Below are 18,445 nucleotides of genomic sequence, written 5' to 3'. Positions count from 1 at the left end.
CCATGAGAGAGAGCTTGTGAGGGATTGCAACAGAGAAACAGCTGGAGCTGGACAGTGACAGAGGCAGAGAAATGCAGCCACAGACAGGGAGCCAGAAACCCAAAGAGCTTCCCCTAGAGCTGAGCCCAGCCCCAGCCTCAGCCCCAACCCCTGCTCCCTGAAAGTTGAAGCGTGTGGGGGTTGGCTCTGAAATCCAGATCTCAGTTCTGCAGAATGAGCCCCTCTTTCCTTTAACTATACTGAGCTTCTCACCCCCTCTCCCCCATCACTTCTGTTTGCATCAGAAGCATAGGGGGATGTAAGCATGGGAGTGGGGTGTTCAGAATACCCAGCTGAGCATTGTGAGGAGGAGGAACATTTTCCCACTGTGTGAGAACAGGCAGCACCAGCTGAATGGGGGGACTGTAGAGGGGTGGAGAGGAGGAAGTTACTGACCTTTTTGTTACAAACTATTCCCTGCCTCCCCTACCCCCAATATCTATCCATGTATATGGATTGATGTACCACTATAAGGCTAGATGTGTATGGAGACATAGACCATTTATTCTAGTCTATAGATTTTACAGGACTGATTTGTTCCTGTGCTAGATCACAGCTTATCAACATGCAGCCTGCAGGTGAAGAACACGCTACACTACACTGCTACTATTAGCATAGAGCTGCAGACCACGGTCCGCACTGCTGCTGGCTGATCCTAGTGGATAGGCCACATTGCATGCTGGGACCTGTAGTCTCCTCACTACTAAAGGTGCCCCGCTAAGAAAAGTACATTGGGTTTGTACCATTTTCTGTTTCTTTCGAATTCGCTGAGAAGGCCTGGAAAGGTTTGTTTTCTTTCCTTGCTTAGAGCGTTATATTATAGGTCTTATCTGCCCTGTTTTTCCTGGAAGACTCTATGGAAGACTGGAGGCCTAACAGGTTTATAAGACCAAAGCTACAAAGCAACTAAAACATGACAGAGCAAAGGGACTGGGATTGTTTAAAGCATTTGAGTTTTGTTAACACTAGTTGAAGCTGACTGCCTGAATAAACAGCGGGGAGGAAAGCTCGGTGTTAAAAATAAAACACTTTCCCCCCCCACACACAAAGGGCTCAGAAAACTCCCACTTCATAAGTGAGACCTTCATCCAGAGTTTTGCTGGAGGTTTCCCTGAAGAGACCTAAGGTCTCTGGTATTTCAAGACCCAAAACAACAAAAGAGAGCCCTGTGCACTGTTTTTATTCCTTTGACGTTTTCCTGTAAAGCTGAAGGGTGCCGCAGCATGCTCAGTTTCATACAGATTAGCAGCCAGACGCTGTCCTAGGCTCTGGCAGTGTAAAGGAGACCTAAAGTCAGAATATCAGGACACTTAAGGATTTCCCTTGCCTGGGGAAGTCCCGGGTAGCATAGAGTTGCCAGAATGGGACGCACTCTGTTGTGACTCAGTGGGGCGCTCAGGTGTGTGGGATGGGGGATGTGCACTTTGCATGAGACAGTCATATGTGTTTATCGTGCTCAGAGATGGGCACATGTGTGTGGCATATGTTCTCACCAGCCTTGTGTGCAGTGCACAGCACACCCCCTAGCTGCTACCCATCTTCTATGCACAGCATGGTCTCCCCAGCATAGGGAGTAGCAGGGTCACCACCACTGACTGCATCTGCAGATCAAAGCTCTATGGAGCTGGCCAGCACTGGGACTGGCCTCCAGCTGGGCTGCTTGGAGGCGGGGCCAGTGCTAGCAGAAAGCAGACAGATGCCTGGGGCCCCAAACCTGTTCCACTGGGATATTATTCAAATGCAGCATTCTCGCTATATTTCGGAGCCCCCTTTGATTTCATTACTTCCCGGAAACCTCCTACCTTTGGAGGGGGTGGGGGGTTGCTAATTGCTGCACAGGATGCAGGCTATCCCTAAATGGGAAGCTGTCCGCTGACAGAGCTGCCGCTAGCAGGCTCCATTGCAGATGCCACTGCATGTATGTGAGTGATCTCCCTGCTGTCCCACTGACAGGTTCTAACCCATCCCCAGACCACATGGTGAGGAGATCGGCTCATAAGCAACAGAGCTGGTTCTCTCCCCCAAGCCTGCCTTTGACTTGACTGAACAGTCAACGCTAAATGCTCCCTGAGCTGCCATGTAGCTCCTGGCAGCTCCTTTCATGCGCCAGCCTGACCTGGGCTTTCCTGCCCCTAGTGACTGCATGCATCTGTCAGAGCCCTTCAAAGCAGCTCTTGATGGATGCGTTTCACTGACCCACAGCTTCAGGAGGCTTTGAACACACAGGAACGGGCTTTACAGGTGTAAAACATGAGTGACTCCATTGAAGTTGTGGTGGATAATCAGCTGACCGGGAGCTCCCAGTGCAATGCTGTGGCCAAATGGGTTAATGTGATCCTTGGCTACCCACACAGAGGAATCTCAAATTGGAGTAGAGAGGTTATTTTACCTCTGTGACCACTGCTGGAATATTGTGTCCCATTCTGGTGTCTGCAAGTCAAGAAGACAATTGATATATTGAAGAGGGTTCAGAGGAGAGCCATGAGAATGATTAAGGGATTAGAAAACCTGCCTGGTGCTGATAGACTCAAAGAACTCAACCTATTTTGCTTAACAAAGAGAGGGTTAAGGGGTGGCATGATCACATATCTACATGGGGAACAAATATTTGATAATCGGCTGTTCAATCTTCAGTCATGCAAAGAAAGGTGTAACATGAGCCAATGGCTGGAAGTTAAAGCTAGACAAATTCAGACTGGATATAAAGTGATAATTTCTAAATTTTTAACAGTGAGAGTAATGAGCCATTGGAACAATTGATCAAGGGCTGTGTTGGATTCTCCGTCACTGACCATTTGTATGTCAGGATTGACTGTTTTTCTAAAATCTCTGCTCTAGGAATTAGTGTGGGGAAGTTCAATGGCCTCTATCATACAGGAGGTCAGAACAGATGAGCAAAATGGTCCCTTCTGACCTTGGGATCTATGAAGTCAGTGCAGTTACATTGATGTGCAGTCAGAAAAAGTCAGATCAGAATCAGGGTCTGAGGTTTCCCACTGCTGAGACAAGACCTGAACAACTAGATTTCAGCTAAGTAGTTATTAAACCTCCATAAACAGCTGTAAAATAAGGGATGTGTGATAATAATACTGACTGAGCACTTTTAAGCATGAAGCAAGTGCCCACTACATTTCATGGAGCTTTACAAATGAGAAAACTAAGGCAGAGAGATTAGTGAGTTACCCAAGACCCTAGAGTTACCCATTGTCAGAGCCGGGATTAAAACTCACGATCTCCTGGGTCCCAGATCTATACTCGGAACTTGGCACCAACAAACAGTCTATTTATTGAAGATCTTCATTTGATCCCCATTGCTGATCCTTTGATCCAGAGGGTGACAATTCAGCTCAGCTGAAGGAGCTATCAGGGCAGGAATAGGAAAGCAGACACAGTCCAGTAGCGTTCATGTTCACTCCCAGGATCTCCAAATCAGGGAGGGTTTGGTTAGGGCTATGCTGAGATCATGGGCAAAAACATCAGTTGGCCCAACTGAGGCTTGTTAGAAGTTGCCCAGCACAGCCCCAATGCAGAGCGTCTCGTGTGGCAGGCAGTGGGGTGCAGTATGGAAGAAGCTGGCATTACCGCTACCTGATCAGTAGCTAAGTACATGAACTGACAGAGGCTGCACTAGCTACAGGCAAACAAGGAAGATGCTAGGGTGACAGATTTGGCCCAGGCACCCCCGATGGAGGAGTAGCTGAGCCAAACCTGAGTGGCACTGTGACCCCCATAAACCAGGTTATTACACCATTCCCTTAAATTTGGTCCAGCTGCCCTTCCATCATGACAGAGGGGCAGCTGGGACAAATTGGAGTGGCATGGCAGGGGGGAACCCTGAAGTGTTGTGTAGGGGGCAGACTGCCAGGAGGGGCCTCTGTGAATTGAGACTCCAGGGCTGTTGAGCTCTTACGTACTTTTATACAGCACCTCTCACCTAATAGGAATGAATTAATATACACAGCAACCAGGAGAGGTGGGTCAGGATTATCATCTTTATAGAGAGGGGATAGGACATGCCCAAGGTCACAGAGAGTCAGTAGCAGAGCTAGGACTGGAATCCAAGTTTCGTCACTCCTGGATCAGCATAATTTCCATTGGATCTCTCTGCCCTACTGTAAAAATAATACCAGGTTTATACATGAGACAACTATGCTTTTGCTTTCATTCAAGGAATTTTTTCAGTGGATTTCTATGGCTCACACAGGAATCCCTTACATCAGAAAGATCCAACAATGGAAAAACCCAGATCTCAGCTCTGTAAATGTAGAGGAGATTCTCTTCCCTCGTGAACTAGGAAGTGTTTCCTACTTCCCTTCATCTTAGGAGGAAGCTCAGTTCTCAAGGACTGGGATCCTCGAGGAAGAGGGAAGTTTCCATCTATTTTTTGTGAAAACAATTTGTTGGGGGATTTACAATTTCCCCAGAGTGTCAGAAAGTGGGATCAGCAGCCATGGGACACCTGGAATGAAACTGAACAGAAAGTGAAAATGACAGGGCTAGTGTCTTTCTCTGAGCTGATGAAGGTGCTGAAAGAAACCACACCGGATTATTGATACAAAGAAAAAAACAGATTTTAAAATTCTTTCCAGTTGACTAATCTCTGGGCAGGGACTTATCAGTGATGCAGGGACATTCGTCTCAACAGCATCTCTTTTACTTTAGCAGGTAAGAAATTGCATCTAGCCAAAAATAAACAAGAGACTCTGATTCACCGAATTCTAGGGCAAGCAGTAAGTGGGGTGCCCCGTTGCCTTATATGGGAGCTCAAGTGGGTGACTAGATATCTAGAACTGAGATTTGGGGCCCACTTCCATTGTATTGAAATCAACGGAAGTTAGGAACCTAAATACCTTTGAGGATTTGGGCCTTTGTGCAACTGCGTGTGGGCACTTGGCATCATGTTGACATGCCTACAATCGAAAATTGTCCCTTGGCCCCAGTTAGGTTTGGGACTTCTATTGCAAAGCACTCTGGGTATAGCACAAGAGGTGTTATCTGCCAAAAGTCTCCCCAGGCTGGTGTTCTGGGAGCTCTACCCCCCACTCTCTCTGGAGGTGCTTTGAGCTCACTCCTTGCTCCCATCCTCTCTGATCTCTGCCGTCTGTGCTTGTCCCCTCAGGTTTGGTTTCAGAACCGACGGGCAAAATGGAGGAAGCGAGAGCGCTTTGGTCAGATGCAGCAGGTTCGCACCCACTTCTCAACGGCCTATGAGCTGCCCCTCCTAACCAGAGCAGAGAACTACGCCCAGGTGAGTGTCCCCTGCCCTGTCCCACTCCGGCCTCTTGACTGCCCTGTTCAGCTTCTTTCAGTCTCCCCCTCCCTAACCCTGAGGCTATCCATCATTGTGATGCACTGGGGCAATGCTGGCCCCGCTGGGAGGTAGTGGGCCGAGACCAGAGTCACTTCTAGTGTCTGGGCAACAGATGCCTGACACAACATTCACTCATAGTCCCTTGTGCTTCCCACAATAAGTCGGTCCTTCTGCTGAAAGACAAACTGTACTGACCCTGTGAGCATCTCAGGCACAGTCTGGGGTAGCACAGTGTGGAGCTATACATCATCCTCTTTCAGACTTACCTCTGTGGTGCTGCCTACAAAACACTGGCAGCTGATGACTGCTATGCAAGTGGTGCAGTGAAGCCACTGTCTACTGGGCTAATTCTGCTCCTCTTGCTGTTAACTTGTACTTCCCACTGCCCCCTTCATTTGTCTTCCCTGTTGGCTTCTCATGTCCTGTCAGAAACCTAGATTGCAAGCTCTCTGGGGCAGGGACGGTCTTGGTGTTTGTACAGCACCTAGCACTGTCAGTTCCTGATCCTGGATTCTACCCCAAAGTGCTGCCGTAATGCAAATCAATACATAGATAATAATTATCATTACACAGCTCTCCCCAGCTCTTAAGAGTGGGCAGGTTGATCTAGATTTCCCATGCCCTAATATAGGGCTGTCCTTTTCAGCCTCCCCTAGGGGCGACACCAAGACCAACCCGACACCAAGCAGCAAGGACAATGCTTCATTGGCCACACTACATTCATTCCAATTCTGTTCTATTCAGTTCTTAAATTATATTCTGTTCTGATCCCTGGATATTTTAGCTCCTGAAAACATTTAATTGGTTTAGAAAAGGTGTGACTGGACCCTTAAACAAATTCTCCAGATGTCCCTTCCCTTTTAACACTAGTCCCTGCCTGAATCAAGTAGGAGTCATTAGGCGCAGGCTTCTCATCTGTTTCAATCTCCCAGGACAAGCTTGTCCCTCTGTGATATCACCTGATGTAGCCTTCTTATATATTCAGGCAGGAGGAGACACCAAACACCCTGCTCAGGGATTCTCCATTTAGCTAGATACTTGTATGTCCCCCTGCAGCACAGCTGAGCACCTCATAATTGGCAATGTATTTATCCTCGTAACACCCTATGAGATAGGAAAATGTTATTACCCCCCATTTTACCCATAAGGAACAAAGGCACCAAGAGGCTAAGAGTAGGAGCCACAAAAGTAAACCCCAATAGGCACCTAAGCCCCTGTTTTAGTCACTTAAGTTCCTATTTTGGCTCCACTGTGGTCCACAAAATTTCCATCAAGTCCATTAGATACCATAAACTCACTCAGTGACTAAGTTTTCAGGGTAAAAATTCCTTTGGGGCTTGTGTTTCTGACTCTGAGCATGTGCATTGCTGCTTGCCTCTAAGTGCCCGTATGCCTATCTCCCACCTAAGCTGTGGAGCAATTCATAAACCGGGGGAAGACAGGTGTTTGGCCACTTAAGTCGCATGCTGGGCCCAATCCCGTAGATGTGCTCAGAGGCTGCCTGCCAGATCAGGTCCCATTCAAAGCCCAGAGTTATTCTCACACTCTGTCTCCCTCTGGCCCACTGACTGTTCCACTATGGATAAATACTTAAATAGTCATTGGACCAGACAGAGAGAGAGAAGATAATTCCCTAGTCCAGTGTTGGGACACCCATCTGGGAGGTGACCCAGGCTCCAGTCCCCCTGCTCCAACCATTCTTTCATTATTTATCATCAGAATAGATTGAGGGAGTCCCCACATGAGACTATCCCATAGCTCAGTAGTTAGAGCACGCTCCTGCGAGGTGGGACACCCCTGTTAAAATCCTTTCTCCCCCTCTGCCTGCAAGGGGGGGAACCGAACCTGGGTCTGCCACATCCCAGAGAGAGGTCTAACCACTGGGCTAGAAGGTGGGGGCCCCTCCTTGAGCCATTTTGTGTGGAGCACACAAAACTGTTTCCCGCAAGAAATGTCTTAGGTGCCTAAGCCACCTGACTCCAGGCAGCAGGTACCCTTTCACGGATTTCTAAGCAGAAATAGGCATCTCCTTACAGCTTGCCTTCCATGGGTGGGGGAGGCAGAATTAGCATCTCCCGTTGGCTAACTTAGCTCCCCACCTAGTGCTGATATTTGTGGATTGCATTCTTAGGTGCCTATCTTTCCCCATTCATCGTATGTGGGGGCTAGGCACTTACCTCTGGCTTTCTTCCAGTGCTCTTCCTGTGATTGTCAAGTTGCCATGACACTCACCATTGCAACGCCTAAGTCCCGTTGGGGATCCCACCCTGAGTGACATGCCCAAGGTCACACTGGGAGCCTGTGGCAGAGCAGAGAATCAAACCTGCATCTCCCAACACTTAGGTCTAAAGAGTGACCCAGACTTCCTCTCCCATGTTCTCAGAAGGCTGCCAAGGGAAGGACTCAAACTCTCAGTGGTAGTTGGGTTTGGTGGCCACAATATGTCCCCTTGAGCCACCCAGTCTTTGTCATGCAGGATCCAAGAAATCCTGGGGTTTGCCAGGTCAGATGTTTTACAGCTGAGCTTTTGCTCCCCTCAGCTGCTGGGATTTCCCCTCCAACCCTGAGCTGTCAGATGCATGGTTGGCCTTCCTGGAGAGCGCGGCAAGCCGGCTTTCCTGCATCAAGGCCAAGAGTGCTTGACCTTTCCCCTTGGTTGGCTTCCCCTTTGTATTGGAAGGAATAAGAGGCCCTTATTAAACAGCTGAGAGACACCGAAGGATCTTTCAAGCAAAGGACGCACTAGACCACACTTTGTAACACTCTCTCTTCTGCCTTTGTACTTTCATCGCCTCCCTCACTCCTCACCACCTCCTCCCCCAGCCTAAAAAAATGTACTTTGCAGGAGGTAAAAGGTCAGTAGTGGAACAGAAGCCAGTGATGCTGCCGGGCTGTGGAATGTTGGGCTCTTCACACTCTCGCTCCATCTGGATCTTCTCTTGTTGCATTCTTTCATCTCCCTCCCCCCCACCCGCCCAACACACCTATTCCCCAAGGAAGGGCCTCCCGTTGCCAAACACCGCTCTTCTTCTGCAGTATCATTTTGTTTTATTATTAAGATTCAGGATCCCAGATGGCCAGACACTTGAATCTGACTTTGCTTTCTGGGGAGTGGGGGGCACAAGCAGGGGTTTCCTTTTCTCTCTCTAATCAGCCTGCATATGCTAAGCAAAAATTAAGGCAAGCAAATGGGAAATGGTCTGTCCCAGAGACTGCATGCTGACCACACCTGTGTCTCTTTGACAAGCATACTGGAGTGCTGCAAACACTTTATTACCTATTTGTATTACACTAGTACTTAGAAGCCCTAACCAAGGTCAGGGCCCAACTGAGCCAGGAACTGTATACTCCCAAACGATGGGAACAGCCATGGGTACTAGGGTCGCTCCCCAATATGCCCACCTCTTCATGGCCCACTTTGAGGAAGAATTTCTGGACAAATGCACAGTGAAATCAATGGTATATCTAAGATACGTCAATAATATTGTCATCCTCTGGACAGACCTAAACTCCCTCATAGATTTCCACCATCCATCTATTCAGTTCTCTCTCAAACACTCACTCCTGCACCAGCATCAACTTCCTGGACACCACGATCAGCTTCAGCAATAGAACCCTACTGACAACTACATACAAGAAACCCACAGATCACCATCCTTACCTTCACAAATCCAGTAACCACCCCCAAGGCCCCAAGATATCTGTTATCTACAAACAGGCCCTCAGATATCACAGAATATGCTTCAAGGAGAAAGTCTAGGATACCTACCTTAAAACAAGGACACTCCACCAGAGAAGTAGATCGCATCCTGTAATAGGCCACCCAAATACCCCAAGAGAACCTGCTTCCATATCGGAAAAAAAACCAACCTCTGACTGCACACCCCTCATTGTCACCTATCACCCCACACTGGAACCCATGCAGGGCATCATTAAACAATTACAACCTATGCTCGATGGGAACCACATTCTGAAAGAAGTCTTTCCTTAATCCACACTTCTGGCCTTCAAACAATCCTCCAGCCTCTCCAAACTCATCATCAGAAGCAAGGTCTTCACAGCCCAGGACCCACAAACTCAATGCAGCACCAAACCCTCCTATAACAATAGATGCAAAACTTGTAGACATATCTCCACTGCTTTAATGATCAACACCCCCCCCCAACACACCTATCAAGATTAATTGGTCCTACTTATGTCTATCACAACACATGGTATACCTCATCCAATGGACTAAATGCCACAATAACAACTACATTGGCAAAACCAGAGCATCACTATGCTCTTGCATGAACTCACACAGAAAAATGATAAAGGATGAAAACAACATAACACCTACGGGTGCACACTTGTCACAAAGTGATCACTCCATATCTGACCCCTCAACCCTTGTCCTCAAAGGAAACCTGCACATTATCTTCAAAAGACGAGCATGGGCACCTACATTTTCATAACTTTGCTAGACACTAAAAAGCACGGGCTTAATAAAAACACTGGATTTATGGCTTATTACAACAATCTGGCCAGTGACCACAGGGGTATTAACGAGCCACTTTGCCGTAGAATATGCTAAAGAATCTGTTCCTCCTTGTATTTAGCTGTGACACTCTGCGTACCTTTCCCAGACCTGAAGAAGGGCCTGGTGTAGCTCAAAAGTTTCCCTTTCACCAACAGAAGTGGGCCCAATAAAAGATATTACTTCCCCCACCTTATCTCTGTAATATCCAAGGTCTAATACAGCTACAACGGCATTGCAAGGAACTGAATAGTCATACAACAAGAAACAAGCTCTGACCTAAAGTGCTTGCAGTCTAACTAGAGAAGGCAAAGGGGGCGGACAGGAAAACGTAGGTGAAGAGAGGTGAAATGGCTTGCTCAGCATCACACAGTAGGGCAGAAGAAGACCCCCAGTCTCCTGAGTCCCAGTCTGCAGCCCTATCGACTAGATTCAATGCCTCTCAGTCAGATTTAGTGTGAATGGGTGCTAGTCCACTGACGTCGCTTTTCCATTGGGTCTAAATGTGACCTGCAGGCTTTGAGCAGTAATTTCTGGTCTGGATTGCTTAACTTCTAAACATAATCTGTTGTACCAATAAGTAATTAATTCCCCAAGAAGAGATGTGCCTTGTAAGGGCCTTTACTTAAAGGAGAACGTAATATCCTGGTGATGGCCTTTCTGTATTCCTGCCCAGGACTGTGGAACAGCCAAAGAAGCCTATCTCAGAGAACCTATTGCAGGTTTCAGCTGGAGCCCAGTGCACATTGGGAAAGGACTTTGCGGATCTACTGGATGCTCTGAGGATCCCCAGACAGTACCTCCTATGGAGGCTGTGTAATTTGTTTTTAGAGTGCTCTCAATCTGCTGGGACATAAGAATGACCACAAACATTTTTCCCTGCATAAACCAGCATTCTAGGTTCTGCTTTTCCTTGGCCTCAAGTAGTGACCTTGCTAACATCTATAGCAGGGCAGAGAGCTGACCTCCTTGTGCTGCTTTAGGCATTTGTGGTGTCATTCTTTGTTACAGGGTAAATACCCTGCACTCAAGTAAAGGCACAGTGATCTGCTGTCTGATGAACCTAGTGCATAGCACCTAATAGTAGCCAATTCTGAGACTGGGGTCAGTTGCACTGGGAAATCCTCTGAAAACTATGAGCCTGCTAGCAAATGCTCAGGATGTCATTGTTCTTTCCCTTGACTTGATAAGCCTTCCTGATTTATGTAGATATCATCTGAAGTCTACGGAGCCTTCCACTTAACCAATGCACTGGTTAATTTGACGCCCCTCTTTAATTTGAACAAAATCTCCGGACATATGAACACAACCTCTCCCCCCTTCAGTTTGATCATTTCATGCCTATGTTACAAAAAGGGAAGCTTCTCTCCCTAGCTAAGGTAAGTTCATTAGTCAATTCATAAGGAAATTCTGTGGAAGTTGGAAGATGAAAGAGGCCAGGGACGATCCAGGTGGTGATAAAAGAGTACAGCTACTGAATTAGCATTATTAGCACACCCATGTGCCACGCCTGGTGTGACGTGCACACTGCGTGGTTGCATGGATGACTTGACTGAGCACTTTCACCAACCAGCCTGCTAGGAATGGACTTGATGCCAATAGAGCAGATTCCTCTGCATTTCATTGTTGATCTGAGACCTTATGTCATATTGCCATTTTAACCTGTCCGTCAAATTTCTCAGGTGAAGGGAGGAAGGAGAGTTGACTCGGGTCCCATTTCCCTCCTCCTCCCTGCAAACCACCTGCCTAGCACCACAACGGGAGCCCCTCTCAGCTCCTTAGCCTGCACTTTAGACAGCTGAGAAGCGTTGCTCCCTAGCACCTTCTCCCCAGTTGCCTCGGCTCCCTCACCAGCCACACCTTCAGCACACGACTGCTTCTGGCTTCCACAGCAGGAAGTACCTGGCTTAACTTCTTGGGCTCTGCTGCTTCCCTGGGTAGGGCAGACCCAGCAAGTGTAGAATCTGGGGCAAGCCTTTCCCACAGGCCAGGTCAGGAGGGAAATGTCCCAGAAGCAGGCTGGGTGCTTCAGGAGGACCACTCAGTGCTCCCTGTCCTCTCCTCTTCAGCAGCCTCTCCCCAAACCCAGGAACCCATCCCCATGGTGTAAAGCATCTTGGGATTAGCTAGTATCCCTATTCACTGAGCAAAACAGCATGGCCCAACTTCAGCTCAGGTGGTTTTGAGGCTAATATGGCACTCACTCCTTCACTCATGAGTCTCCTGGCTGGGGGATGCTCTGTATGAATCCAGACACACCCACCCAATGTCTCTGGAAAATGTTCCTTAACACAGAACTGGATTTACTCCCCACACACATTTAAGAATTCTCCCCCTCTGCTCTTACACCTTTCCCTTGCTCGGGGGTTACCTACACCAAGTTCGTGGCTAACGGGCCTTCTTTCAACCCTATTACCTGGCCAGCAGGATTGACAGTCCCAAGTGCTCATAACCAACCCAGGAACAGCAGCTGCCAGACGCCAGAGGGCTGCCGATGTTGCTTGTGCTCTTAGCCCTTTCATTCCCATGGCTCACATGTTCTTTCAAGCTAACCCATTCCAATGGTCAGCAGGTGCTCAGTGTATACTGGGTCATGGGAGCAATTTTCTGGCTGTACCCAGTATATTATGTCAAGCTGCATTAAGTGGAGTTTAAAATGAAGGGCTGTGGGGACTGGAAATAGACACAGCACATTTTCCCTCTAGGTCTTTATTCAAATCTAGGCCAGCTTGGCCCAGGTTGCAAGTTGTTCTCATGCAATGGCTGTTTGGGGCCCTTGTGAAATGGGCTGATGGTTTTCAGTCCAGTTTTTGGTGGCCAGGTGTCCACAGCACAGCTTGCATTAGCTGGCCCCCTTGCTAATGGTCTCAGCTGGGAGACTGAGGACTGACTGGGCCACAGACCCTGACTGTCCCTCTCCCCTCTAGAGGGGGCCCCTGTGGGTCAGGGTGGAGGCCCATGGGGGCGACAGAAGCCAGGACTGTTCCTCCCTGTACTGTACCAGTTCTTCCATCTCCAGGGCTGCCCAGGAGCTAACACTGTGGTTCCTTTTCCTCCCTCAGATCCAGAACCCATCCTGGATTGGCAACAATGGCACCGCCTCCCCCGTGCCCGCCTGCGTGGTCCCCTGTGACACAGTACCTTCCTGCATGTCCCCCCACGGACACCCCCATGCAGCTGGTGGTGTCTCCGAGTTCCTGAGTGTCTCCGGCCCTGGCAGCCACGTGGGACAGACTCACATGGGCAGCCTCTTTGGCACCGCTGGGATCAGCCCGGGCATCAATGGCTACGAGCTGGGCGGCGAGCCTGACCGCAAAACCTCCAGCATTGCGGCCCTGAGGATGAAGGCAAAGGAGCACAGTGCTGCCATCTCCTGGGCGACATGACAGGGCTGCAGCCAACGCCCTCAAGACACTGACAGAGCAAACGGGGACAGCCAAAAAAACCCACCCTCCGCTTGGACTCAAGCCAGCCATTGCCTCCTTGGGGAGCCGAATGCAGCACTTTTAGCTACAGCGAACACGTACCTTACCGTAAGTGGAGTGTTTCAAACGTACACACAGGGAGCTCCCAGCTTCCTGTGCTCAAGCAGGATAAGAGGAAGTGGCGGAATCGCTCCTATCCCAGCTAGACTTGTGTTTTCTTCTAACAGGTGGCGTTTCCCTTTCACTGTCATGCTTGCGTTTGCCAATGACCAGGGCATTTTTCTCCCCGTGCCAGAGCGGACTTTCCAATCAACCGCCCATCATTTTCAGTTGATTTCCCCCTCCCTCCACCCATGTGTTGAAGTGTTGTTTCTAATCCATTTTATTCTGTCCCATACAGGCAACAAGTGTGGGGGGTGATGCCTGGCACCAGCAAGGAGGCACCTCCTGGTGGCGGGGGAGGGGGCCGCAGGGCCATCACTCTTGGCCTCCTCGCAGGAGTCACAACTAGCGATTTGAGTTTGCAATAGAGCTGGGGGGAGAATCTTGGTCCAAAAGAAAGAGAAATTACCCTCATTGACTCCTGCCCTGGTTCCTCTCCGTGTTGCACAAGCTTAGCTGAAGCAAGGACTTGCAGAGACGCTAAGGGAGGATGAGGAAAGGGATGGCATGTCTTTCCCTACAGAGCTAAGTACCACCATTGCTGGAAAAGCTTGAAGTTACAGGCTAAGACAATCAGCTACACCCTACTTCACTCACCTCCATTCAGGCTCCCTAAGGGAGATAGCAGCTTCTCTGCCTTTTAGGTGCTCAGAGGGGGATTAGCACCCAATAAGCTAAGGTTCCTTCACCCCGTCTAGGAAATAGCTGGCATTAGTTGGTTTGTAAGCACAGGTCCACAGCAGGGAGGGAATGGCAGGCCTTTAATCTTCCATCTCTTTTAAGAGGTGTTTACTGGGTCAGCAGTTACTGGCATCTACCTACAGCTAGCAACTGTATAAGTGCAGCTGCTATGTGGGCCCTGCCCAGCATGGGTCTGTTGCTCTTCATAGCAGAAGGGAGGTTCCCTTGAATTACAACTCAAGCACTAGCATGCGACCCTGCTTGTTGGCTTTCATGTGTGATGGAATCCCCCACGCACATGCAGCTGCTGTCCTGACGTCCGTATGTACGGAATGATCCCTTGTCACTTCACTACCATCCTCTACGGAACAGCATGCAGTTGCGGGGCAGTGGCCTCCAGTGTGCATCCTCTGAAACGCTGGTCAGCAGGGTGCAGATGGGCAGAACCTCCCTGGGCTCTCTGTGTCCTTTGAGTCAATGGCACTTCTTGATTTCTCTCTGTGGTTCCTATTTGTTTCCTGTTACCTGGGGCTGCATTAACTATTCAAAGTTAAACTGTAAACGGTTGGACGAGTTTTCCCCTGCAAGGCCAAGTTCTTCCCAACCTTTCCATGGAGTCTGTGGTGCCAGGGATAGTCTCAGAAGCTCCCATTGCACCACTGCTTAAAGCCATGGATAGTTGAAGCAGCACTAGAAACAGCACGGGGTAATTCTGGCAGTGTATGTAACTCATGCACATGCCTCAAGAGATGATGTTAAACAGCATTGGCTAGGGGCAGCTGGCTTTGGCACCTTGGCTCATGAGAAAGAGAAGCTGCATCATAGCTTCATCTCTCTCTTTGTCACAAGAGCTATGGCGGACCTGGCTATCCCATGTGACATGGAGGCTCATTTCATTCCACGTGCAAGTCCAGTAACTTTCGGAGCATTAAATCAGGATGAACTTGGCCCAGCATGTTAGGGGCAACAGGGAGTGTTGTTGTAGCCATGTCGGTCCCAGGCTATTGGTTGTTGCGTTGGTTGTTGTTTTCATTTCCTCCGCCCATTGCTACTTGGTTTTACAATGTGGGTGAGGTTCTTTCATTGGACCAACTTCTGTTGGGGGGAGAGACAAGTCTCTCCCCCCAACAGAAGTTGGTCCAATGAAAGACACTGCCATAACTCCTTGTCTCTGGGTGCTAGGAAGTCAGTTCATTTGGGAGTATTAAGGGTTCTTTTCAGAGTCTTGTTTCATAATGGTTGGACTGTCTCCAAAGAAACTACTTCCAAAATTCAGGTTTCTGGCTATGTGTATATATTATTATTTATGTACTGCCTAGCACACTGCTGTGCCCTATATAAATAATACACCTATATTAGATCTAACATTCACATGTATTTATTAGACTAAGTGAAACTAATACTTCTGTCTCTTTTTTCCTCAAAAGTCTTTGGGGTCAGTAGAATTCTAAGTGAAGCTTTCCCCCACACTCAGTGAGGGAGGTATCATGCATGTATCCAGAAGTCCATGTGTAATAATGAGTCTATGTCAGCCAAGGATGAACAGGAGTTGTGCCTCAGGGTGGAAGATTAGCTTAATGATCAGCCAGCAGTTCTCAAACTTCATTGCAACCCCCTTCTGACAACAAAAATTACTACACAACCCCAGGAGTGGGAACTGAAGCCTGAGCCTGCCTGAGCACCACCACCGCGGGGGCCGCCAAAGCCTAAGGGCTTCAGCCTTGGGTGGGGGGCAAGTCTAATGCAGTCCTGGTGACCCCATTAGAACAGGGTCACAACCCACTTTGAGGTCTCGCCCCAGTTTGAGAACTGCTGGATTAGGCACATGGTCCCTGCGTGCGTTTTCAACTTGCTGAAACAAGGCTGCCTACCACATCAGACAGAGTCACAGGGGAGAACTTAAGCCCTTCTTGAACGTTTCTCCAGTTTTCATGTATGTTTTAAAGAGATAACGTCGAGGTTAAAAAACAAACAAACACATTTTAACTCCCTCTTCCACAAAAAAAACAATACAACACCTCTCCCCCCCCACCTAGTGTCAGTAAAAGCTCCTTTCTCTAATAAAAATGGAAAGGATTTTTAACCTCTAAAGGTCCGGAGCGTGGAGTAGAATCCAGGTAGATGGTTCCAAGGGCTTGTGCAGAGCCACAGGCTCCAGTGGAAGGACTGGGGCCCAAATTGACTTTTCCCCACTGTTGCAGCTCATTTAGTTTTCGCCCCTCACTCTGCATCATCAACATTGCTGGTCTGGTCACTTTCACCCTCTGTTTCTCCTGCCCTAGAGCCGGCTTGCGTTGGTTGTTGTTTTCATTTCCTCCGCCCATTGCTACTTGGTTTTACAAAAAACCTTTTAAAATAACCTTATTTAAGCAGAAATCTAACAGCCAAGCCCCCAGTGTGATGCTGGGGCAGATCTAGCGGCCACTCCAAACCCCCTCAGCCAGACTGAGCAGCCCTCTGTGATTTGAAAAGTGCTTCTGCCACCCACTGCCCTGTAGAGAAGAAAAGAGACAGGACCCAGCTGGGATGACTATAAAGAGGATCCCTTACTGAGTCTGTTGGACAAAGACAGACCCGGTGGTTCACTCTGGCTCCCTAGCTCCCAGCTACTTAATGTCACCAACAGGCTCACTAAATCCAGGCGGCCTGAACTAAGCAGCTGTTGGAGGGACTGTTGACTACACTATCCTCCCCATACCAGCTGGGGCTCCGCAGAGCCCCGGCCTTGGAAAAGGAGCAGTGTTCTCTTACATGCCCCTGATCTCACGCAGTTTGCTAAAGAGATGCTAGATTTGGGGGGGACAACAAACCTAGCCTATAAATTTCAGCTGGAATTTGATGGGGGGGGCATGGGGGTGAAGGGAACATGGTACAGTTCTTCTCCTCCCCCATTAGCCCAACATGTGCCCTTCCCCTCACCCCCCTCCCCTGAAATGGACTCACATCTGTCACTGAAAGCGAGGTGGTCCTGGGCTAAGTAAGGACAGTTCCCAGGACATGTCTGCCTTAGCCGATGATTTACCGCTGAAGGCTGCAGAGTGCAACAAACATGCTCCCTCCTTATATGTCAGGCAGAAGCTGCCTCTCATAGGGGAACTACAAACAGCCCCAGCGGGAGGCAACGCCCGTGCACTACACGCAGAGTGGGGACACGTGAGGCGAGCTGCTCTTAGCTACATTTCTAGTGAGAGACAAATATTCCCGGGGGGGGGGAGAGGGGCTGTTAGGGGGAGTTATCTCGACAGTTATAAGGGAGGCAGTTTTAGAGGAGCACAAGGTAGGACTGGGCCCGATCCAGCAGGGGACTGAGCACTGTCCACTCTTTCCATATAGCAGAGACATGACACTAGCAGGGTGGTTCAGCCCCAAATTTCACTTACCCTAAAACCCTTGCACAACATATTCTTTAGAGTCATTACATTTATGTTGAAAACAACCAATAGTGCCCAGCTCTGTGACCTCAGCCAGCAAAACACAGTGACTACGTGACATGGCATCCCAAATGAAGTGTTCGCACGTTAGTTAAGCAATACCTGCCACTGCTTCAGTCTGGCTCGCTCAACGGCAGCTGCCATCTGCGTGTCACTTCTGCACAGGGCCCCAGTGTTGATGCCCCAAAGTAAGGCTGAAAGAATGAGTGCGGACATTTGAAAACATCAGAAATCACTTTCGCAGCTAGGCAAAGAGGCGTCTATGCGCTACGCTGAAGCAATTTCTTTAGTTAATTTAAGAATTTGTTTTTACCCAACTGTTAAATTAACTAGAAAAACAAATATTTTAAAATCGAGTGCTTCCTTTAGCCCAGCTGCAGATTACTCTGCTTTCCTAATTACTGTAATGGCACTGCTGAGTCTTCACGCCTCCTCTGCATTGAGGTGCCAGGATGGCACCTTTAGATGCATGTTTATTCTCTTTATGACCCTGTCAATACGTCCTTTAGCTTGGGCTTTTCTCCGCACTATAATTTGCCATTGTGATGATTTTGCGCTGGCCATGCCTTTAGAAAGGAGAACACACCTGCCATAGTTCATGAGACACAAGGCACCAGCCCACAAGTGAGCTCTTTGGGGAAGGGACTGGCTTTTTGGTCTGTGTTTGCACAGCTCCTCAGATGCCAGAGCCCTGGCCCAGGACTGAAATGGCTAGGTGCTACAGGAACAGCACTAACAACAAGACTATCGGGTGAGGGGATTTTCAAAACAGCTCAACAGCTGTGTATAGTGAGCAGGAGAAGCATCTCCCTCTTGGGGCCTCGGCCCACTGCCCGCAATGGGGGTTTGCTGTCCCCTGTGCTTGCTGCTAGTATCCAGA

General features: G+C 48.8%; 1 protein-coding gene across 1 annotated transcript in view; it reads left to right on the top strand.

Annotated features, from left to right (window-relative positions):
* Positions 1-15,197, top strand: part of ALX4 (ALX homeobox 4) — a 63,956-nt gene extending 48,759 nt beyond the window's left edge. The window contains exons 3-4 of the mRNA XM_073350667.2: positions 5,159-5,287; positions 12,929-15,197. Of these exons, the coding sequence (XP_073206768.1) occupies positions 5,159-5,287; positions 12,929-13,252 (453 nt within the window). The 3' untranslated portion in view covers positions 13,253-15,197. The remainder of the gene's footprint in view (positions 1-5,158; positions 5,288-12,928) is intronic.
* Positions 15,198-18,445: the final 3,248 nt, after the last annotated feature.

The sequence above is a fragment of the Lepidochelys kempii genome, chromosome 6, assembly GCF_965140285.1.
Source record: "Lepidochelys kempii isolate rLepKem1 chromosome 6, rLepKem1.hap1, whole genome shotgun sequence".
Classification (NCBI taxonomy): Eukaryota; Metazoa; Chordata; order Testudines; family Cheloniidae; genus Lepidochelys; species Lepidochelys kempii.
This window is presented reverse-complemented; position numbering and strand designations above follow the sequence as displayed.